Genomic DNA, 24580 nt, shown 5'->3' with positions numbered 1-24580 from the left:
GTACTTGTCCAGCTCATCACTATTCATCGAAATAAAAATCAATCATAAAAAAACGAAGTTGTACGGCACAATCCCGTTGAAAATTTATTCGAATGCGATTTATTATAAGTTTAATGTTCTAAGTAGAAGTATAGGTTACTTCTTATACCAAATAGAATGTTTTCGCTGGATGAAATCAGAAGTAGAAATTGCCGTCATTGGAATACAATCGGGGGGGGGGGGGGGGGGGGGGGGGTTGATTTAGAAGCTTGAACATATTCATTGTGCAAAAAAATTTTCATTTATCGCTGCATAATAATATCCCTTGCATATTACAGGAGAATACGTTTGAATTGTTTATTTAATCCACTTTCTTGAAAATAACTTTCTCAATTTCCTCTGTACGCATACTTATTCTAGTTCTAGTTGTAGAAGGGCCCTGATTTTTGTCTGAATAAATAATTTAAATTAATATTTAAATTATTTATTCAGACAAAAATCCGGGCCGGACAAGTACTTTTAACACATATTTAAACATAATTTGTACCGATCTAAAATCGACGTCGAATGTTGTGAATAATACCATAGGATCCTGCAAGTCTGAGAAGAATCGATTTTCTTCCAAGTCTCGTCCACCATAGAATAACAAATTTCTATACCTTTGATATGTTTTTTGGATTGAAACGCTCCTTGAAACAATTTCATCATGTTAAAACTCGAAATTACTAATAAAACGCTTGTTCTCCGATGAATATCATAAATTTTAGTGCTGCACGTAACTCAAATGGTAAATTTTTTGATTCATAAGAACTTTTTCAAGCTCCTGATGGTACCCGCAGGAATAAATATTCTGAATTGTCATTAAATACTTGGCCTCGAATTGATATCATAAGTTTTAATGCTGGACGTAACTTAGTTAGATGGAAATTCTTTTCAATTGATTTTTAAAAATTTTTTATTTTACTTTTTTTTATATTTTAATAGAATTTTTTCCCCATTCTTTTTTATTTTTGGTTTTTTAATTATATAAATTTTTTCCTAGTTTTGAATTTTTTTTCTATTCCATTCAGAAACAAGGGACCATCAATGTACTTGTCCCAACCTTTTTTTTCCCTAGGGGAATATCGGGATTTTGTAACCTCTTAAATAAACTTATTGTTAACTTGTTGTAAAAGTATCGAGTTCTGATCTTTTGGCCTTAATCCCTTAAATACTCGCCCTTGATAACTCGTCCCTTCGCAACGGTCTCTGCGAACACAACAGTACGAATAAGTGACTGTGAGCAGTGCCATTATTAATCGATCGATGGAAGCTAGAGCAATGCTAATAAGAGGATCCATTATTGTAATTGAATAAAAAGTATGATGCGTGGGGGAATATTGAAACAGGAATTCAGTCGGAACTCACTGAGAAAATGATAAAGGAGGGAAATGGAACAGAAGGACATTCGCGTACGTTTCTATTGTTGTTTTATTGGGGAAAAATATCGGGAATTATACCATTCAAGTTGTCGAAAAGTCAGCAATTGCATCGCTCGTATCCAAGTATTATTTACGTGGTATTCCTCTTGATAATTTACGTCTACGCGTCGTACAGAATTGTGATTGAAAGAAAAGAAGCATCGATACTTGGAGAAACACCGTTGAGCCTGATAATGGATCATATAGCTATTATTGTTGGACTTTCGGAAATGCTATTAGGATGGTCACTCTTCCTCATCGAAAAAAAGCGCGTTCAATCGATTCTGACGAGTTTCTGCAGAATCGATCAAATTCAAACGCGATTGAGAATAAAAGAGGATTTCGAAAAACATTACTTTCGATTAGCAATTACTCTGATGATTTGCAACTGTTTAATTATCATTCGAAACAACAGTTGGATCTTGTTGGTTCATTGCGATGATTTAAATTTTTTTATCTACGGGTTGTTGTCAATAATTCCTATGAACATAGAAATTTTGTTTCTATGGATCGTCTTTATTGTACGAGAAATGTTTCAACATCTGAATGAAAAAATTAAAAATTGTTTGAACTACCGTCGTAGTTCATGGAGCAAATCGACGAGTGAAACGTCATTGGAAATCGAAGACAACTCAAGGTACTTACTATGTTTTGATTTTTATCTCTTTCTAATCTGCAATGTTAATTTTTCATTGAGTTCACTTTCACGAATTATTATCCATTAATATAAGAACTTTTTTTTTCTATTTATGATTGATTTTGTTGCACTTATTAGCCATCAAATTCATCAATTGACTATTTACTTATTCCAGCTGGCTCCTTTCTCGACAAATCGTCACATTTTCGCGTCTCCATCGAGAAATAAGAAACGTGGTTCGTCTCACCAGAGACCACTTTGCTCTACTTTTATTTTTAAACCGTCTGAAACAACTGTGCAGGTTTACTACCTGCGTTCATGTCACTTATCGATATTTGAAAAATTGTCAGTATTTCAATTGGGAAGATTCGATCTACATGTTACATGCTTCTGTGTGGATCATTACTCTAATTATTTTCATGTATATATTTTCGGACATCTGTGGATCTATGACGAAAGAGGTATAGTCATAATATTTGTTGAACAAATTCATTCACTACGAGTGCATGGAATTCTCATTTTTTATTAATACTTATCAATTTTTTAATCTGTTATCAAATTTTATAATAACTTTCTTGTTCTGTTCAATTGAAAGAACTACTGAATTTGAATTGATATTGAACTGAAATAGTTATTCAAATTTTCGTTAAAAATAGCATTTGACTTTGTATTATAGAAAAACTTTTCCAATAGCCCGAAGACTTTTCTATTTTTCAGGCTAACGATACTGGGAATCTGCTCCATGCATTTCTAAATAAATGTTCACCTTTGAAAAAAAACGAAGAAATAGCGGTGAGTCAAACATAATTGTGAATTAAAGAATTATTAACTAATCACAAACTAAATAATTCTATTTTTCAGAAACTCAACATTTTTCTATTTGACCTTTTACAAAATAACATTACTATATCTCTTTTGGGACTCGTCGAAGCAAACTATTTTTTAGTTTACAGTGTAAGTATAATAGTCTAGTCATTATGTCGAAAAAACGGGTTAAAAATGCATGTAAACCGAACAAACTGTATTGTGGGTATTACATGGGAGATGCCTAGAAAACCTTAAGTTCAAATTGTCGACCGAGATTTCCTATGTGTGTTTTCCGCCATTTTCAAAAAAAGGTTAAATTAAGTTTTTTTTTACAATAACTCGACTCTCCGTCGATGTGAGACAATTTTGATGGATACTTTTTTGTTGTTTTTTCACGTTCTACAATTCAGGTCTAAAAAATTTTTCAACTCCTGTTCATGGTTGAGATATCCGACAAGAATGTCAAAAATTTAGGTAGTTGAATTATTGTTGTTTTTTTTTTCCCCCGAATAGATATCAAAAAAATGTCAAATAACAAATTAGTGGAGCATGTTAATATCTACAATTTCATTTTTAATTTATTTGAATGGACAATAATTGCGACTCCTAGCTTGTCACAAACTGCAGCGTGCCCGACGCTACATTAATCGGTTGACTGGTAAGATGTTTTATGTTTCCGTGCCAAAACTGGTACGAGCCAATAAATTACCGAAATACGCAAAAATTCGTTTATGGGGGTTTCGGAAGTTACTGATTCTCCTCTCAAACTTAGTTTTCACTAAGCTACCCTCGAAAGTGGTGAAATAATAAGGGTTGAAAAAGAAAATTGCAGATTTTTCAATGGCATATTTTTATCCCTTAGGAAAAAAAAGGTTGGGACAAGTATATTAATGGTCCCTCATTTTCTGCTAATTCCATCCATAAAAAAAAAACTTAAAAAAAAATTTTTTTTTTAAATTGTAAAAAAAATTATTTTATAAAAAAAATACAGAACAATTCGAAAAAAATTTCTCAAATCTTGAAAAAACATTATCTTTAAAAATAAACTAATCTGTATCTATTTTTTAAAGTGTCAAAAGAATCAAATAACAAGTAAAAAAATAAAAAACCGAAAAATCGCGCATGAAATCATTTTGGAAACCGATGCCTCATTCTTCTTATTTGATTCGAACAGCTAAATCAATTGAAAAAAATTCCATCTAATTTACGTGCAGCATTAAAATTTATTATATCAATTCGAGGCCAAGTACTTTCTAATGAATTGAAAAAAGTTACTACTTGAATTACGTGCAGCATTAAAATTTATGATATCGATCAGTGGACAAGTATTTTATTAGCAACTCCAAATTTTGACATTATTAAATTCTTCTAAGAAGCTTTTAAATCCAAAAAAATCACATGAAAGCTAGTCATTTGTTACTCTATGGTGGTAGAGACTTATAAGAAAATCTATTCTATTCAGACTTTCAGGATCCTCTGGTATTATTCACAAAATTCGACGTCGATTGGATCGATATACAAAGGGTATTCCATGCGTAACGAGACAGGTTTTGGACGAGGGTTTCAAAATTTTTTGTCCGTTAATATATCGTTTTCTTGTATGATATAAAAACATTTCTATATAGACTTGGTTTTTGTAAAGTCCTAATAGAAAATTAAAAAAAAAAAATATTTTACATACCTTTAATTGTGTGTCCCGTAAGTGTCCATACAGCAAAAAATAATTCTGACCAGAGCATTTTGACCGAAAAAAGCGCTCTTTTTCATAAAGCTGATGGAATATTAATCCGATTCGTAAAGAAAAATGTATAGCCAAAAAACGGAGATAAAACCAGTTTTTATTTTTTTTCGGCCCTTAGGGTCTATTGGATTTTATCAAAAAATTTACAGGATATAGTTCAACATGTTAGAAACGTTCGGTAAAATTTTCAGCTTGCCTTTATTTCTTGTTCACCGGCAATTAAATGTGTAGTTACTCTGAGATAGTCGACGCTTCGTTCCCATCGGAACTCGTTTCGTAAAAACTGGACACAGCTTATCGGTGCTTAAGTTGGAAGACTCTCATGGCATTTGATTGGTGCGTTCGTTGGGACACAATACTTGCACGTGATTGGGCGAAGTACCCCGTTCGGACCGTCTGGTCGACGAAACTGGCTCTCGCCACAGTCCGCGTGAACCGTGATAACCAGTTGGTTTATCACAGCTACGGTTTGTTATATGAACAACTTGAAAAAGTCTACATTTTACAAATATAGACGGTCCACTTGGTTTATTTACGATGGTGAGAAACTACTGCCACAATCCGTTCAGCAAAAAAAATCATAAAAACAAGCGTGCGCGCGTGAAACTGGTGACTATGCACGAAATCGAGAGGGAGCCATCATTGACATTAGGACTTCATCTTTGTAAACAATGTCGAATGACAATACAACGTAAACTCCTGACCGGAACCGGAAAATGCATTTGGATCTTCAGATAAATCGGATTGTATCGAATTTTCCATAAGTCAGCTTGGATCTTCTAATAAATCGGATATTATTGGTGTCGCTATGAATCAACTTGATCCTGAACACTCAGCAAAATGCGATGCTAGTAATCTCGCTACAATCAACTCAGATCGGTATTTCAAGATGATAATGATACGGAAAATCATGCAAGGCAACCCAGAGGATTTTCTCAATTCGTTAGTTAGTGAAGGAAAATCTGAAGCAACTTCATCACATCGAAGTTTCGCAATTTCCAGTCACAATAGATGTCGCTAAAGTTTCCAACGTTGGACTTCAACGATATTGAAATTAAAAAAAATTTTGATTCTCATTTTTTTTATTGTTCGAATCGCTTTTAGTGATCGAAAAAAGACTTGCCAAGTTTTATTGAAAAATTCTTCCCGGAACACCCCCGTCATAGGGGTTGAAATGTCGAAAATTTCGTAAAATTTTTCGTATCAGCATTCTCATCTTTTTTATTTCACGAATCGTTTCATGACGTCAAAAAAGGAAGACGTGCCAAGTTTGATCGAAAAATTCTTCCCGGAACACCTCCATCTCGGGGGTTGAAATTTTCGACGTACAGCTGACTCAATAGGGAAGTATGAGACCTATGGGCATTCACCCCTTTTTATTTGACGAATCACATCGTGAGGACATAACAAGAAGACCTGCCGAGTTTAGTCGACAAATATATCGACGTAGAATTTTATGGTACGTTAAACATTATGGTTTAACAATGGTTTAAACATTATGAAAATAAAATATGGCCGATTCAAACCTGGAAAATGTGGTCATTACACTTTTGTCTCATTCGACTCAGAATTCTTTGAAACATGTTTCGAACCGATCGTAGGAGGTCATTTTTTCGATTTTTGAAAAATTTCGAAATTTTTGAATCTCGGAATTTGGTCATAGTCTCTTGCCTTTTAAACTTTTTTTGCGATTTTCCAAAAATTGTAAAATTTTCGAGATTCGGAATTTTTTCATAGTCTAGCGCCTTCAAAAATGTTTTTTTTCGAATTTCGAAAAATTTCAAAATTTTCGAAATTTGGAATTTTATCTTAGTCTACCGCCTTCAAAAATATTTTTTTTCGATTTTCAAAAAAATTTGAAAAATTTCGAGATTTGGATATTTTTCATAGTCTACTGCCTTCAAAAATGTTTTTTTTTGGATTTTCGAAAAAATTCAAATTTTTCGAGATTTGGAATTTTTTCATGGTCTACTTCATGGCCTTCAAAAATCAAAAACGAAGTTAATGCATGTGTTAATATTAAGGAACAGTAATTCCCGAGAAAATAATTTTCCTTCGAATCGCTCTTGTTAAAATGAAACGAAAATGAAAGATGAAGTTGATTAATCTATTTATATTATATGGAGTCATAATTCACAACAAAATCATTATTCTCCAAATTCCAAGAATCCACGTGTCGTACTCGACTAGTAGTATTTATCAAAATGTGTACGTGACTATAGAAAAAAAACATTGCATGGCTAAGTAGGTTCGAAAATTTCTAGTAATGTGCCTGATTATTTCGCATTTTCATTGGTTCTTACCGAATGGTATGTGTTCACTGAAGAAAATGAGAAGTGGATATTGCTATACGAACCTGAGAACAATCAAGTTCAAATTACTTGGAGATATTATTTTTATTTCTTTCCATTTTATTATATTTGTCATTATAGCCCTGATTTGTTTTCGAATGAGCAATTTGAATAAAAAGTGATGGGCCGGACAAGTACGTTTAAGACGTATTTGAACATAATTTGTACCGATCCAATCGAAGTTGAATGTTGTGAATAATACCAGGGGATCCTGAAAATCGGAGGGGAATCGATTCTTTAAAGTGTGTACTTTGTTGAAGTAACGAATGACTTTCATGTGAAATTTTAATGATTTTATTTCCATTAATTTTTTAGTAATTTTGATAAAACGTTGTGAGCCCGACAAGGATTCTCAACGCTCATTTGTCGCCGGAGATTATGTTTCGAATAACTGATAAATACTTGACCTTGAATTGATATAGTACATTTTAGTACTGCACGTAACTTCCATTATGATTTTTTTTCATTAACTTTTTTCGTGAAAATAATTATCATGAATTTCATTAAAGTTTCCAATTTGTTCGATAAATATTCCAAATTATCAATAAAAACTTGGCCTCCAATTGATATCATACATTTTTATACTGCATGTAACTTGGATAGTACATTTTTCAATTTGTTCAATATTTATGATTTTTTTTTTTAATTTTTTATTTTTCTTCACAGAATTTTTTTCGATTGTTTTTTATTTTTGTTGAATTTTTTTGAACTTTTCAATTTTCGTTTATGATTTCTATAGAATTTTTTTCCTGGTTCTGAATCTTTTTTCGTTGTCATCCAAAAACAGGAGACCATCAATGTACTTGTCCCAGCCTTTTTTTCCCTAGGGGAAGTTTATGGTTTGATATCACGCCTTTTTTTTCAAAAGTTCCTCATTTATGTTATGACGGTTATAGGATTTTAGTTTAAATTTCTATGAATTATTTGCTTAGTACATTTTTATAGATTCCATTCTCATACGAACATTTTTTATGGGATAATCTTTTTCATGAAATTATCAGCAAATAAGGGACCATCAATGGACTTTTCCCAATCTTATTTTTCCTGGGTATGATGTTCGGCTTATAAAGTTGGTTTCCACCATAAAAGACCAATTTTTCGTAAAAATTGTAGTGGAAATATTTCGTCACAAGTCTGCCTTTGAACTTTATCGATTTTTTTCCTTATACTCTAATCAACAATAAAGAACAATCGAAAAAAATTCTGTAAAGAAAAATAAAAATTTTTAAAAAAATTCATAAATATTGAACAAATTGAAAAATGTACTATCCAAGTTACATGCAGTATAAAAATGTATGATATCAATTAGAGGCCAAGTTTTTATTGATAATTTGGAATATTTATTGAACAAATCGGAAACTTTAATTGAAACTCATGATAATTATTTTCAAGAAAAAAGTTAATGAAAACAAAGTCATAACGGAAGTTACGTGCAGTACTAAAATGTATTATATCAATTCGAGGTCAAGTATTTATCGGTTATTCGAAATATAATCTCCGGCGACAAATGATCGTTGAGAATCCTTGTCGGGCTCACAACGTTTTATCAAAATTACTAAAAAATTAATGGAAATGAAATCATTAAAAATTCACATGAAAGTCATTTGTTACTTCAACAAGGTACACACTTTAAAGAATCGATTCCCCTCCGATTTTCAGGATCCCCTGGTATTATTCACAACATTCAACTTCGATTGGATCGGTACAAATTATGTTCAAATACGTCTTAAACGTACTTGTCCGGCCCATCACTTTTTATTCAAATTGCTCATTCGAAAACAAATCAGGGCTGCTCTAAAATGACAAATATAATAAAATCGATAGAAATAAAAATAATATCTCCAAGTAATTTGAACTTGATTGTTCGCAAGTTCGTATAGCAATATCCACTTCTCATTTTCTTAAGTGAACACATACCATTCGGTAAGAACCAATGAAAATGAGAAATAATCAGGCACATTACAAGAAATTTTCGAACCTACTCAGCCATGCAATGTTTTTTTTTCTATAGTCACGCACACATTTTGATAAATACCACTAGTCGAGTACGACACGTGGATTCCTGGAATTTGGAGAAAAATTATTTTGTTGTGAATTCTGACTTCATATGATATAAATAGATTAATCAACTTTATCTTTCATTTTCGTTTCATTTTGACAAGAGCGATTCGAAGGAAAATTATTTTCTCGGGAATTACTGTTCCTTAATATTAACACATGCATTAACTTTGTTTTTGATTTGTTTTCGAATGAGCAATTTGAATAAAAAGTGATGGGCCGGACAAGTACGTTTAAGACGTATTTGAACATAATTTGTACCGATCCAATCGAAGTTGAATGTTGTGAATAATACCAGGGGATCCTGAAAATCCCCAGGGGAATCGATTCTTTAAAGTGTGTACCTTGTTGAAGTAACGAATGACTTTCATGTGAATTTTTAATGATTTCATTTCCATTAATTTTTTAGTAATTTTGATAAAACGTTGTGAGCCCGACAAGGATTCTCAATGCTCATTTGTCGCCGGAGATTATAAATTCGAAAAAAATTTCACAAATCTTGAAAAAACATTATATTAAAACAAAAACTAATCTGTATCTATTTCTTAAAGTGTCAAAAGAATCAAATAACAAGTAAAAAATAAAAAACCGAAAAATCGGTCTTGAAATCATTTTGGAAATCGATGCCTCATTCTTCTAATTAGATTCGAACAGCTAAATCAACTGAAAAAAATTCCATCTAATTTACGTGCGACATTAAAATTTATTATATTAATTCGAGGCCAAGTATTTTCTAATGAATTGAAAAAAGTTACCACTTGAATTACGTGCAGCATTAAAATTTATGATATCAATCGGTGGACAAGTATTTTATTCGTAACTCCAAATTTTGACATTATTAAATTCTCCTAAGAAGCTTTTAAATCCAAAAAAATCACATGAAAGCTAGTCATATGTTACTCTATGGTGGCAGAGTCTTATAAGAAAATCAATTCTTCTCAGACTTTCAGGATTCTCTGGTACGATTCACAAAATTCGACGTCGATTGGATCGATACAAATTACGTTTATATATGTGTTAAAAGTACTTGTCCGGCCAATCACTATTCATTTAAATTAAAATCAATCATGAAAAAATGGAATCGTATGGCAGAATCCGGTTAAACATTTATTGAAATGCGATTCATTATTAGTTTAATGTTCTTAATAATAGTATAGGTTAGTTCATATTCCGAATGGAATTCGTTCGCTGGAAGAATAAGTGAGAAGCAAAAATTGCCGTCATTGAATACAAACTGGAGAGTTATTTTTTAAACTTGAACATATATATTATGTACAATTATTTTCATTTATCAATGGACAATAATATCCCTTGTATATTGCGGAACAATTTCTTTGCTTTTTTTATTAAATTAGTGCAATTACGTAAAAATTACTTGAAGCTAATTCTCTCAATTCCCTCTGCATGGATACTTGTGATCCATCAGTTCTAGACAAGCGCTGATTATTATTGGGATGAACAATTTAAACGGAAAGTGATGGGCCGGACAAGTACTTTTAACACATATTTAAACATAATTTGTATCGATCCAATCGACGTCGAATTTTGTGAATAATACCAGAGGATCCTGAAAGTCTGAGAAGAAGTGATTTTCTTATAAGTCTCTGCCACCATAGAGTAACATATGACTAGCTTTCATGTGATTTTTTTGGATTAAAAAGCTTCTTAGAAGAATTTAATAATGTCAAAATTTGGAGTTACTAATAAAATACTTGTCCACCGATTGATATCATAAATTTTAATGCTGCACGTAATTCAAGTGGTAACTTTTTTCAATTCATTAGAAAATACTTGGCCTCGAATTAATATAATAAATTTTAATGTCGCACGTAAATTAGATGGAATTTTTTTTAGTTGATTTAGCTGTTCGAATCTAATAAGAAGAATGAGGCATCGGTTTCCAAAATGATTTCAAGACCGATTTTTCGGTTTTTTATTTTTTACTTGTTATTTGATTTTTTTGACACTTTAAAAAATAGATACAGATTAGTTTTTGTTTTAATATAATGTTTTTTCAAAATTTGTGAAATTTTTTTCGAATTGTTCTGTATTTTTTTTATAAAATAATTTTTTTTACAATTTAAAAAAAATTTTTTTTTAAGTTTTTTTTATGGATGGAATTATCAGCAAACGAGGGACCATCAATGTACTTGTCCCAACCTTTTTTTTCCTAGGGGAAGTTTATGGTTTGATATCACGTCTTTTTTCTCAAAAGCTCCTTATTTATTTTCAGTTGACTATAGGATTTTAGTTTGAATTTCTATGGATTATTTATGATTTTCGGCTTATAACGTTGGTTTCTACGAAAAAAGACCTATTTTTCGTCCAAATTGTACTGAAAATATTTTGTCACAGGTCTGTCCTTGGACTTTGGCAATTTTTTTCTTCGTACTCTAATATGTTTTGTCAATTAGGAACCAAAGAGCACGGTCGAAAGTGGGTTGGAGGCCGGGATATGATTTTCGGCTTATAACGTTGGTTTCCACGAAAAAAGACCTAAATTTCGTTAAAATTGTACTGGAAATATTTCGTCACAGGTCTGTTCTTGTACTTTGGCGATTTTTCCCCTTGTCAGTAGTAGGTGGCGCACTATGGCGACCCCCACTCCTATCCCCACTCCTTTCCCCCACTAGGCCGAGCGGCCGGCGTTGAGGGCGAGAGGTTTGCGGGTGTGCGGAGGGGGATGAGCGTGTCACCATAGTGCGCCACCTTTTTTTTTTTTATTTTTCTCCGTATATATATATTTCAGCTCTTATTAATTTTACAATTTTGGTTATAATATGGTACATAATTCACAATACATATAGTAGTAGGGGGGTATTTTTTGTGGATATTTTTGGTTTTTTCGTTCGTTTTCACGACGGCGTCGATGACCATGGAGCGGTGGTTTACGAGGTGTGTTGCTTAGATGGTCAGACGATGCTGTAACTGGGGCGATAGACATACCATAATGTGAGAGAGGCTCGTATACGTTTGGGGGTGTTCAGATGATTGATAAATAAGTTTTTGCCCCATACCTGTTTATGATCATTCTTCAGCAGGTTTGAACTCCAGTCTGTTGAGTTTCGTGCCGTGGTACAGCATGATTAATTTTTTGTTTGAGGCTGCTTTGCACATCTGCTGGAATAAACTGCTCTTATCTTCGAAAACTTTGACGAATCTTGTCGGCAGGAAGCATGTAAATGTGCTGTCCACGTCCATGGCAATTCGCTTGCCCCATTTCGTTTCGACGACACGGATACAGGTGATGCGGTATTCTTTGGCGAGTTCAAGCTCGGTCAGTTTTTTGACGGGGCGGAAGGACTCCAAAAGGCCTGTTTGATTGACGAGCGTGAAATCCATTGTTCAGATCGAGTTTTTTTATGGCCACTGTTAAAGCGCGGAGTTCTGATATGTCGCGTATTCTTGCTTTAAACGTTGCAATATCGTGCAAAAAGATATCTAAGCGTACTCTCAATTCATGTCGTTTACTCATGCGGCGGCTTGGGAGCACTGTCTGATCATCAGAGAGCTCAAATGATTTAAACCTCCTGTTTGGTAGATTCATATCCCTACCTCGAATGCAGTAAAGAGCTGACAACAATCTTTTGATGTAGCATCTCCCATCACAGGGTGGCAGTGGTGGGAGAAATCCGACAATACCTTGACGGAGGTATTGGTTTACCATGGCCCCGACCGTCGCTAGCATAAGTCAGCATTTATAAGATAATGAAATGTGAGGATGAGATCAGCGGCAATGCGCGTCTTTACGAGGATGATTTTTTGATACCGGTTGCTTTTCCCTCTTCCTGTTGCGCCACCGTTAATAAACCAGCAGTCCAGGACGTGGTGGTTCTGTATTCCCACAAGGCGATGGAGCGATCGTTATGAGAAAGCCATTTTTTTAATCTCACAGCGCCGTTGAGAGCACACTTGAATGAGGTATTTTTGTGTAGCAAGCCGTGAAATATGCAAAAAGTACTGCTCTCGAGGAGGTTACGAGACGGTGGTTCTTTGTCCTCCTCTAGATTTATAACGAAGCAGTCTGTTAGCTGTGTCAAATATGCGGCTGCATCAGACCCTCTTGTAAACAAGCGATCGGATTGTACCGCGATTTGTTTTAAAGTAGCTTCGACCGCACGTAAAGGTGTTTCACCCTCGGACCAGTCTATATCATGATGATTGCACTTTAGCCACGTGTTTTGTCGTTTCACACTAGGAAGCAGCACGTTATAAGCGTGAGGCGGTGATATGACCCAGTGTGCTAAGTAAGATGTTTTCACAGAGACCACGGCAATTTCTTTAGGCACGAAGCTATTATATTTATCCTTCAGGCCTTGTATATCAACGACGATGTTCATGATGCCTCCCGATCGACGTAAAGTCTCAAGCCTTGAGCGCCGACTGACGATGAGCGTTGAACGCTCTGCAGCTGCATTAGAGACAACAGCGCTGATCGTCAGCGAAATCTGATATCCGGTCCACGTCACCACTCGTACAATTTTCGCCGAAAGAAACGGGATAGGAGACAGACACAGGATTTTAAAACGGCGCGTGTGATTCTTGTTGAAAGCAACGAGACAGTCGTTAGAAGTAGCATTTAAAATTTTATTATCATGTAATTACCGAGAACGAGAGCAACAGTGCTGTATACAATGTAAATGCTTAATCCTATAACCCCTACCGATACAGTCATCTGTATCGGAAACCACACCCTTAGATTTACCACCCTTGCTGCTATACGCATTATAATACTCATGAACTATTTTATCGTTTCGCTGCAAATCATGCGAAAAAACATCTCTAAATCGTTGAATACCGAGACCAGTAGCCATATAATGAAGAAACATAACACAATACTGTCCACAAGACTGCGAATTAGGGCCTTGGAGCTGAACCGTGTTGCAACGGAAGAGTCGACAGTTTCTTCGGAGACGCGCGTGGGATGATTGGAGGTAGGCCGTAACTGTCGAAGAACCATCCGTGTCCATTTCGATCGACGTACATGGCAACCCAGTCGGCCCCTGGCTGTTTGTATCCATCGGTGTTAACCACGAATGCCGTCGGTTACGTCCACACCTTCGGGATACGATCGGCCGGGTAGACGCCTATAGCATGCTCCTTTATGTTTTTGAGAGATTGTAAGATCTGAAGACTGTTCATGATTCGAGGGTTCTTTTTCCTCTTCGGTCCTGGTCTCAGACATACCAATGCTCCACGACGTGGTAGTCCTATACTCCGATAAGGAGGTAATCCGCTCGCTTTGACAGAGCCAGGCTTTGATTCTCATAGCGTTGTTCAGGGCGCATCTGTAGGCTTGTCTGTGATTTGCGACGCGGCGGTGCATACAGCATGCGTCGCTTCGAGGCAGCTGACGTAATGAAGGAGCCTCTTCATCATCTTCTAAATTTATAATAAAATAGCCCATGAGCTGCGCTAGATACGATGGTTTGTCAGAGCCACGCGTGAAAATCCGTGTCGCCTGACCCGCAATCCTTTTCAGATTTGTCTCCAACGCTTGTAGCGATGTATCGCCTTTAGACTATTCTATACCATGGACATTATCGCGTAGCCACATATTTTGACGCTTTACAAAGACTGGTAAGTTATCGTCCGTATAGGGCGGCTTTACAATCCAGTGACCATAGTCTTCAGTTTTTACCGATACGACGGCTACTTCTTTAGGTATAAATTGGTTATCTCTACCTCTCACGCCCTGCACATCAATAACAATATACATGATGCCGTCTTTTTTATTTGACCGTCACTCTTTGAATGCTGAGCGAAAACTGAAGGTGCTTCTCTCTCGCTCATCAACCACTGAAATCTACGATGACCTGTCTGGATGAGTCAATTTCAAGCACATTATCATATTCAGCGTACACAATACAGTTAATCGTTGTAGGTAAAGACCCCGCGAAGCGTACTTCTATCCTCACGCTGCCATGCCTCACCAGATTCCAGTGGGAGCTGCTATTAGCCGAGAGATCGGGTGTCAGATAAAACGCGAAAAGGCAATGGCCGTATGGGTAACTCAAATGCGAGATACAATTGCCGTCGTTGAGAAAGTGAATACCCGAGCCAGAAAATAACGTGTGATATACATCCACATACATATTACTATCTGTGAAGTCTGTCTGCAGAGGTTTTGACGGTATCTGTTGGCCGTCTACATATAAAGAAAGATAATTGATCGAGTAGTGGTGAAAATTGAACGGATTTTTTCCATAATCACCGTTGCAAGCCTTATTATCGACAAATCCAATTATTATACGTTTTGGTAGTTGGCCCAGTATGACGTTATCAAGAGTATCGCCGTGTATTCCGGTATGCATTGATATAGCTTGTGACGATTTTATTTTACATTATCGTCACAAATGACATGTTCGTGAGACGGAGAATTGTCGAGCCGGCATCCCGTCCTCCTCGCTCGTTGACGCGGCCACGCATCGACCACGTAGAACTTTCGTAAGACGGGAAAATGACAGGGAAAATAATAATGTAATACCACGCGCTTTATTTTTAATTTTTCTTGGAAAGCAACATTGGAGAGAAAGGGGCTGAGAGCGAGAAAGGAGCAAGAGGGGAAGAACTCAACGTTGTTACTTCGGAGTATTTGAATTATTGGAGCATTAACATCGATTTTCCCGACCGAGATCACTCCCGTCGGATAGTCCGAGTGAAGCCAGAGGGAGGGCAGATAAACGAAGCTCTAAACATCGGCGTACTTCGAGCGGGGCTCGTACGCGAAGTCCCGGACAGCGTGGACACTCACACCAGCATAATATCTGCGTCGAATATTCTCGAGATTTCGAGAAAAAAACCGAAGCGAAGATTTCAGGGGAGTCCCGTTAAGAGGGGCGTTTGACCTTTTTTTTTGTTGAAATTGAATCTCATTCGCGATACCCGAGTCACAAATCTAAAGAAGTTATTCTCTCTCTTCCCGTTACGTAAATTCATAATCATCGCATGTTCGGATTAGGGGTTATTATCATCGAAATAATATCATCAACGTTCAAACAATTTATCCCGTGAAATTTGGGGCCCCGTCTAACGCCCGACTAGAAAGATTGATGTGTCGCACCCAGGGTTGGGCGAGTATTATACATGATGTATTGTACATAGGTATGTTACATGGATAAAACTCTGTATAATACATGCAATGTTTCATCAATGTATAATACGTAACCGAGATGGCGCCACTATCTACACACTGTGCGCTGTGCGCCTGCGTAGGCAAATTAACCGACAATTTTTTTAAAAATGAGGAAGAACTACTCACTCAGTAACGTCAGACGTCAGTATTGTCAATTGTCAGTGTCTTAAAAAAAATGAATCGAGGAGGCAGGCCTTCACATCGGTATTGGATTGAAGGGAATTTCAAAAAAGTTTACGAAAATAAAAAACTTTTCGCTCTTTGTCAAGTGTGTAACAAAACAATTCGACATTCCGCTGAACGCAGGCTTAGAGATCATAGGTACGTACATACGATAGATTTTGTGGCATAATTTTTTGTTTGGTTATCGGTTAGAGGTTACGTATGTTATGCCCGTTTTCTCCAACATTAATCTAAGTTTGAAATCAGTTCATCCTATGTCGAAACTATGAAAAAAGTTGAACTGAGTTTAAATCACGTCGGAGAAAACGGCCATTAGCTTTTTAATTTAGTATAACTTCATAATTAAGATATTCACAATTATGGGTTATTGATGATAGATTTTTAATTTCAGAAAATTTTGTCAAGGTCTGCTTACTGTAGAGAGTGTGGAAGACGAAACCGACGAAATTGATGAAAACGTTGCTTTCAATCCTGCACCCATTACTACACCTGTACGTATTGAATCTTTAATTAAAAAAAAGTGGTGAGCTCGTAATAACAACATGCATATTGGTATTGCTTGCTTTTCGAAATGATATATATGGAATTATTATACAGGTTGCTGAGACGAATGCTAACAACTACAACAACGATGGAAATAAAAAAGCTCTGCCGTACAAAAAAAGAAAACGGCTTGATGCATTCTTCGATCGGATGTCGTTGGTAGAAAAAACAACACTTGACACCAAGCTGATAAAGTTTTTGTGTGGATGTCACATTCCTCTTGAAGTTTTGAATTCGACACATTTCAAAAATTTTATGACATTGTTAAGACCAGCCTATGACGTTCCCTCTACGCAAGATGTCAACAACAATCTCTTGAATTCAGTGTACCAGGAAGTGACGGCACATTCTTCAACATCTCAAGAATCATCAGATGGAGTATTAATGATGTCGGAATTGATGGGTGAAACTGTGGATTTGAAATACGTTCTTGGAATCGTTCACAGAACACCTCAAGGGGTTTTCCATCTTAAAATTTGGTCAATTCCAAAGAATGAAACGGACATAACAGACATCGTTAAGGAAGCAATACAAATATCCAAGGAGGAATTCAACGTGATCATTTACGCCGTTATAGCTACTGATGATTTTTCCATTTCATCGGACCACGACTGTCGTGAGCTTTGGGTTTTTAAATGCCAAACAACAATTGTTGAGAAAATGATAAACTCTTTTAAAATCGTTCGGTTCATCTTAGATGTTCGAAGCATATTAAGAGCCTTTCAAACCCCTCGATTGAGAGAAGAGGTTATAAGTCGTGGGGGTGTCGAAATTGAAGTAGCAGACGATGAGGCATCCATCGTTTCACTTAAAGACATGTTCACGAATTGTTTGAAAAATCAAAGCATCTTTCATGACATTGTGAGCGAAAATGTATTCAATGTACCGGAAAACGCGCTTGAGATTTTGTCTTCAATGTCTGCCACTTCATTTGAGGAAGAGTTACAAAAATTTATTGTTGTAAGTGAGCATTTTAATTACCTTAACTCCGAATGTCAACGTCCATCTTCAACGATGTGTGACATGATTGAGCGATGGCTACAAATGGAATCACTGCTCAGTGAAAATGGCAGATTAGCTACAATCAAAAATCAAATTCCTACTATTCTGTCCCCGACATCAATAGTAGCAAATAACTTTCATCCGGCTTATAGAGGATTGACATTTGCAAATAATGCAGAACGAAATGTGATGGTCCTCGAATACTTGTTGACGATCTTGGATGATCAAGGACTCGATGAGTTTTATGAATTTTCCAACAAAAAGGGACTTTTCGAAAAACTCGAAGCACGTCAAATCAAAGATGCAGAAATATATTGGGATTTCGCCCAAAAAAAGTATCCAACGCTCGCCAATATTGCAAAAAAATTAATAAGAGTACCGGCCTCAGTAGTCAAGTTAAAATTACAGTCAATTAGTGGCAATGATATCGAGAAGGATAATATGATGGTTGAGCTCTATTATCGATTAAAACTTCAAGACGATAATATAACGGATAAATATTAGATAATAAGAGATTGTTGGAAAATATGAATTTATGAAAAAATTTGAGCCACAAAAATATGGGATGCTTTCTCTTAAGCTGTCGTACTTTAACTTATTATTCGAGTAACTGAAACGCAGCTAGTTAGTCGTATAAAATCGAAAGTGAATAAAATTAAAATAATAGCAGTTTCTGCTCCAGTCGAAAGAATGAAATCATCGTGAAAATGGTGATAATATGAATTTTGACAAATAATTGATTGGTTGTCACAAGTCACAATGTTATATATAAATAATGAATATGAAATTAGATAAAATGGAACTAGTTATAGTCTTTTTTAATCAAAAGTGAGAGAAATTAAAACAATAGCGCTTCTTGTTTCAGTTGTAAAAATGAAATCACAGCCAAATAATAGTCAAATAATGGTAACAATATGAATTCTGACATGACTATTTGATTGATCGTTGAAACGTTGTATATGAAGAATGAATATGAAATTAGATAATAGTTTCCATTACAAGTAGATAAAACTTGAATTGCACATGTTCCTGCATCAGTTATGATGAAATTACTGCTAATTAATGGCAACTGGCAGAAACGTTAATTACGATATTGAAAATATCGATCTCTACTTTTATTGACTGAAATTCGTGTGAAATCGTTGTTGATAAACGGCGAAAACATCGGTCTCCATGTTTATTGACCAAAATTTGCGTGAAGCCGTTGTTGATAAACGGTGTACATATATAACAAAACGAATGTAAAACTAGTATCGAAACAAATATTGAATACATCGGAAATACATCGCTGATCTCATTATTGTTTAATGCTTAACAGATAGACAAAAATTAATAAAAATTTCAAGTTTTCTGTTATTGTCGTTAGAAGCTGTATTCAAATTAATTCGTTTTTAAGTAACAAATATCTAGAGCCTTAAAATGTTGCTTCGCGTAACATTATTATTTTCTGTTGACAAAAATAAAATACTATAGTACCTCACATTTATGACTTTTAAATTAGTCTAAACTGTTTCGTATTTTTGTAAGGAAAAAATCGAAAGGAATATGTTGGGTTAATAAATTCACAAAAACTGTAATAAACGTACGTTTTATTTCCAAAGTATCTAATATCTAATATAAAGTTTGCAATGGATTTTCTATTTGAATTGGTTTTTTAAACACAATCAAAGTCGTCATCATCGTGACCGTGCAATTTATCCATCGTCTTCATTGAATAATATATCTGGATGAGTTTCTGTGACCGCTCAATGGTTAATCGATTTCGTATATCAGAATGAACGAAAGACCAATGTGAAAAAAACGTTCGATTTCAGCTGAGGATGATGGAATTTTCAATAATTTCTGTGCCAAATTGGCTAAATCAGGATACTGTTTTTCAATTAAAAACCAATACGTTTGAGGAGAAGTAAGATTTTTCGTATTTAAAGTCTGGAAAATGCCTTTGCAATCGAGAAACGACTGTACGCCAAAATGATCACGGAGGTTCTCCGCCCTCAATTCTTTCTTCAGGAAGTTGTGGACCTTGTCGCGATACTCCTCTTGATGCATGAAACGTTTACCTTTGTAAACTGGATGCAGAAAATTTGCAGTCAAGATGGCTGGTTTCAGGACTTTTTTTAGTCTTTCCTCGATTATTTTTTCATAGCCATCATCAACCGTTGGTAGTCTTAATTTGAATCACTCTTCACAGGCATCGGCGATGTTGGTTTCAGATCGTTGGCATTTATTTATTAGTTCACACACAGGATCAAATATCATAATGTAATTCTGTAGCGTCTGTTCAAAGTCTTTACTGCACAATATTTCTGATATATCATTCTTGAGGGTAATTTTCTCATTCTTCACCATTTCACGCATAATCGTCAAATTTCGTAAGCAACAGCGAAATGCATCTCTGTAGCTGCACCACCGAGTTTCACATGCTAAAATTATTTTTTGTCCTCCATTTTTTATGATTTCCTTTTCTGGACCTGACTGCTTGAATCGCCTTAATAATTTATTTACGGATTCTGCAAAATTGGCATCCACCAACGACTTTGCTAATAAATTAGCACTGTGACTAGCACAGGTAACATGCCACAAGTTCACCAAGTTCCCCATTAGCAGCATGGCAGAAGCGTTGTCTGATACAACTGCATAAATAGAAATGTTGTATCTGGTCCGAGCGATCTCTGTTGCTTCATCCACAATTTTTGCCAATGCATTTCCTGTTTCTTTGAAGCCTGTCAAGTCCCATGAATTGAGATACAAACTGCCTTCCGTCACTGTATGTATTGTGCAGGCAACCAGTTTAGTATTTGCAGCAGAATTTTTCCAACCATCAATCAACAATACACCTGTGGTTTCAGTTTGTTTTACAGATTTCGACATTACTTCATTGTGAACCTTGTCCAACAAATGAGTGGATAGTTTTTTTCTTGATGGAATCTTATAATCCGGTTTGACAAGATGTATGAAGCTCTTGAATACTTCAGATTCGATAACATTGAATGACACATTGCAGCCGAAGAAAAATTTGGCTAGAGCCAAATCAATTGCATCGTCCGAATCAGAATGCGAACGTTTAATGATGCCGCGTTTGATTCCTGTAGAGGATGCATTCATCATTCAATCTGAAGAAGTAAAAATAAAAAGTCAATATCCATTGCAATATCTAATATCTGAATCTAAATAAAAGTAAAATATCCGTATATTTTCGTTACCAATCTTATTTTTCTATATAAAACGTATCATGAATCATGAGAATATCCGATTACACTCGATGATGATAACATTGACAACGACGATGCGATGGATTTATTTGATTTGTTTGGATAATATTGTGAGGTTAGAATCCTACTCTGTTTATATACCCGTGAAAATATCGCCAGAGTCGTCAATATGGCCGATCAATGGCACAGAATTGGGTACCGGGACATTGGCACCCAAAGCTCCGCCGATCTTGGCCCAGCTTTAAAAAGCCAGTGCCCAGCCGTTTTTAAAGTTTGTTCTCGGCATACTGTAATTTGCCGATGTTGGGCCAATACAAATTCCGCATTTGTTCCTATCATTGCTATATCGACATCCCGTGAAAAAATGACTAACAGGCCCAACGTCAGGACAATATTGCGCCAACGCTGCTCGATGTCAGCCGAATGTAACCAACATATCTTGCCTCTATCGCGTCTCTTCTCGTAATCCTATAGCGGCCCTTAAACAGCTGTCGATATTCGTCCAGTATCAGAGCTGACTTCAACAGAATACTATTGTATTCTGTTGAAGTGCATGAATTATCATTATGTTGCAATTAAATGTTAGATGGCGGCCAAAAAAAGAAGAAAGTGGATCTATGCTCATAAAAATAATTACTTTATTAGGATTTTTGAACCACGGAGAGGTTACAGAACACTGATCCAATTTTTTTTTTTTCGTATGAAAAAATCATTCATATCAAATTTTTGAACAATGTCCCCGTAAAATTTTAAGTGATAATTTTCTGTAGTGCAAGTAAACTTATCTAATTTTTGTCTGTCATATCGAATCTGTCGATTTGAATTTTGAAAATCTAATATTGGGTTCCAAAACCCGCAAAAACAAATTTCAGGTCAATTAGGGTTATTTTAAAAAAATTATCCGCCATTTCAAATTTTTAAAATTTGATATCGGATTCGTCATCAGCGACCCGAAAAAGCCTGAAGTAACAAGTTTCAAGGTTAAAAGAGCTAAGTCACAACTTATGTTATGCGTTTTTGAATTCACATCTAACAATGTCGTGGTAGTCTAGTGGGTAGCCTGCGTACTTAGAAACATGTAGGTAGGTAGGTAGAACGGTTTCGAATCCCCCATGTAGGTAGTAATTTTTCTTCGATTAAAATGATTTCAGAGGTATACTAAATTGTAATGACCATCACGGGCATTGAATAACAATTTTGCAATCGATAACATAATATTTTTTCCATCCTTTTTTTAATATACTCAGCCAATAATAAGGAAGACCCGATTCAATATGTTCACCCATTATCGGCATTGACTAGGTCCCTAATCGGCCAATACTCTGCCAGCATAAAGCCAGAGTTCCGACCAGTACTGGCTGAATAGTCGATGGAAATATTGGACCGGGTCTACCACTCCAGTCTTAGAGCAGGTATTGCCCAGTACCAATGCCAACTGTTGGCTGACATCGAGCAGCGTTGGCGCAATATTGTCCTGACGTTGAGCCTGTTAGTCATTTTTTCACGGGTATATATATATATATATATATAACGTATAATACATAGGTTTTATACGTATTATACGTTTCATACGTATTATACGAAGGAAACTACTCGCAGCGCCAATTTGCCCAACCCTGGTCGCACCTGATGTAGGGCGAGAAAAGATCGAAGCAAGAGGGGAGAGAGAGAGGAGTGACACCGCGTAACGAGTATCGATCGCTTTCGGCAGAATTTCGTAGGATATCGAGCGAGCAGGACGTGTGATCCCGAGAGTGTAATACCGTGAGTCTTACCCTTTTCATTGTTCGTTTAGTTCAGTGAGCTCTCGTAAATATTAATCCCGAATATTGTTGTCTGTTCAACAAAAACTATAGTTATTGTTAACGGGAAGAATTATTCTGTAACAGATCCCGTCTATTTGATTTTGGCTCGACAAATTGTGGCCACGGCGACGATTTCGCCGCGCTGATATAGAAGCTTTAGTTTGCTTAATTTTTCCGGTGCCTGCGTTCCATTATCGCGAAGTGGGTTTCCTTTCATATTGATTCGCTGCGTAAAAGAAAACGGTTAATTCGCGTGGCCGTGTACGAAAATTCTCACGAGTCGTGTCGTCAACATTTCGGAAGTAACCGTGGGGAAAAGGTCGGGAACCTTGGTGCGGGAGTGAGTGAGAAAGTACGAGTGGATCGGGAGCGCGTACGCGTGCGACGGGAGAACAGCCCGGCCAAGTAACCGAATGACGGGGGCTTGGTGATTTTTCTGATATCCCGAGTTTCTTTAATATCGAAATTTCCAACAATAGTAAATTTTCTGACAGCGAGTAGATCCGCGACAGAAAGGACGGGCTCGATAGAATTTTGTGATGTGTGTAGTTTTCCCGATCAGAGAGTAAGAGTGAGTGTGAGTTCGTGACTTTTTCCCCTCGTGTTTCGCGATCCTCCCGTATATTGAAAATTAGAATAATTCTCCGCCGCGGTAAATGTAATCCCGTAAGGAATAAATCTCAATTGTAAATATTGGAATGACTTTCAATTTACCCACCCCTTCCCGCTGAACTACGCTGGTTAATCATCTTTCTCTCTTTTTGGTCGAGTCGCTCTGCAACTGGCGCCCACGAAATTATTTTTCGAAAAATTAAATCGGCGAGATAGAGAGAGAGATTTTGTGACATCAAGTACCAGGTTGAAGGAAATTTCGGTCACAAGCTTTAACCTCGACACGTGTCAGCGGATATTTTGCTGTAGATTTAGACAGAGCTCTCGCATGAGACAGGAGTATACCGGGCGCTATCTTAACGCGTCGCACGATTAGCGATGCTTCTGTAATGCGGATTTTACAGTTTTTCAAATCAGTCATGAGACAGAAAGCGCTATTGTTCTGCACGAGTCGCAAACGCATCTCAACACCGTTCAGCAAAAACCTCTCCTGATTGAAGATGTTACAATGCAGATGTCCAAGAAGATCGATCGTTCTATCCTTGCCTAATGCATCCCGTCTCTCTACAAGTCCTTTGTTACCATCACCCTTATCATCCATTGCTCCCTCTGTATCACTATACCATAAAGCGCTCGTAAGATGCGAGGTCTTCGCGGCGTACGCGTAGTTCAATAGAGTTTCAATATAAGCTCTATAAGCTGTGACGGTTTTTTATTTTTGACCGTCACTAAAGCATAGAGTATCAGAAGGAGAGCGCTCCCATAGCTCCTGCTCGATACTTCGGCCACACGATTATCTCACAGGGCTTGCTTAGGGCGATAGTTTTGTTAATATTTTATTAATTTGCGTCTTGGAATACATTTTTTTCATGTGAGTGATCCCGAGAAAGATAGAGAGAGAGAGAGAGAAAGGACTTCGCATTCTGTTGTTGATACAAGGACGAGGCAACGGAAATCTCACGGAAGGCTCGAGAATATTCGAGTTGGAAAATATTCGTTTGGCATCGAGGACTTGGTTGTTTTTCCATCGTTACGCCAGGGCCGTCGTACCCGCC

At 36.2% G+C, this 24580-nt stretch overlaps 3 protein-coding genes across 3 annotated transcripts; 2 read left to right on the top strand and 1 right to left on the bottom strand.

Annotated features, from left to right (window-relative positions):
- Positions 1 to 1397: 1397 nt before the first annotated feature.
- On the top strand, positions 1398 to 23577 carry LOC122416531 (uncharacterized). The gene is made up of 5 exons (XM_043429572.1): positions 1398 to 2076; positions 2252 to 2537; positions 2794 to 2868; positions 2938 to 3030; positions 22708 to 23577. The coding sequence occupies exons 1-5, from the start codon at positions 1634 to 1636 to the stop codon at positions 22741 to 22743; spliced, it is 933 nt and encodes a 310-aa protein (XP_043285507.1). The 5' UTR covers positions 1398 to 1633; the 3' UTR covers positions 22744 to 23577.
- On the top strand, positions 16084 to 19469 carry LOC122416527 (uncharacterized). The gene is made up of 3 exons (XM_043429568.1): positions 16084 to 16489; positions 16743 to 16842; positions 16949 to 19469. Exons 1-3 carry the CDS (start codon positions 16344 to 16346, stop codon positions 18398 to 18400), a joined length of 1698 nt encoding a protein of 565 aa, XP_043285503.1. The 5' UTR covers positions 16084 to 16343; the 3' UTR covers positions 18401 to 19469.
- LOC122416533 (uncharacterized) lies at positions 19483 to 21327 on the bottom strand. The gene is made up of 2 exons (XM_043429575.1): positions 21100 to 21327; positions 19483 to 21009 (listed from the first exon to the last, which is right to left on the bottom strand). The coding sequence occupies exon 2, from the start codon at positions 21002 to 21004 to the stop codon at positions 20075 to 20077; it is 930 nt and encodes a 309-aa protein (XP_043285510.1). The 5' UTR covers positions 21005 to 21009; positions 21100 to 21327; the 3' UTR covers positions 19483 to 20074.
- Positions 23578 to 24580: the final 1003 nt, after the last annotated feature.

The sequence above is a fragment of the Venturia canescens genome, chromosome 9, assembly GCF_019457755.1.
Source record: "Venturia canescens isolate UGA chromosome 9, ASM1945775v1, whole genome shotgun sequence".
NCBI classification, from domain to species: domain Eukaryota; kingdom Metazoa; phylum Arthropoda; class Insecta; order Hymenoptera; family Ichneumonidae; genus Venturia; species Venturia canescens.
The sequence above is the reverse complement of the archived record's forward strand: the minus strand, read 5'-3'. Positions and strand labels throughout refer to the sequence as shown.

Bases quoted from the DNA above. Each gene is read 5' to 3' on its own strand.
- LOC122416531 (XM_043429572.1), top strand. From the start codon at position 1,634: ATGGATCATATAGCTATTATTGTTGGACTTTCGGAAATGCTATTAGGA. The intron at 2,077-2,251 runs GTACTTACTATG...TACTTATTCCAG, and splicing joins GAAATCGAAGACAACTCAAG to CTGGCTCCTTTCTCGACAAA. The intron at 3,031-22,707 runs GTAAGTATAATA...AACTACTCGCAG, and splicing joins ACTATTTTTTAGTTTACAGT to CGCCAATTTGCCCAACCCTG.
- LOC122416527 (XM_043429568.1), top strand. From the start codon at position 16,344: ATGAATCGAGGAGGCAGGCCTTCACATCGGTATTGGATTGAAGGGAAT. The intron at 16,490-16,742 runs GTACGTACATAC...TTTTAATTTCAG, and splicing joins CGCAGGCTTAGAGATCATAG to AAAATTTTGTCAAGGTCTGC. The intron at 16,843-16,948 runs GTACGTATTGAA...ATTATTATACAG, and splicing joins CTGCACCCATTACTACACCT to GTTGCTGAGACGAATGCTAA.
- LOC122416533 (XM_043429575.1), bottom strand. From the start codon at position 21,004: ATGATGAATGCATCCTCTACAGGAATCAAACGCGGCATCATTAAACGT.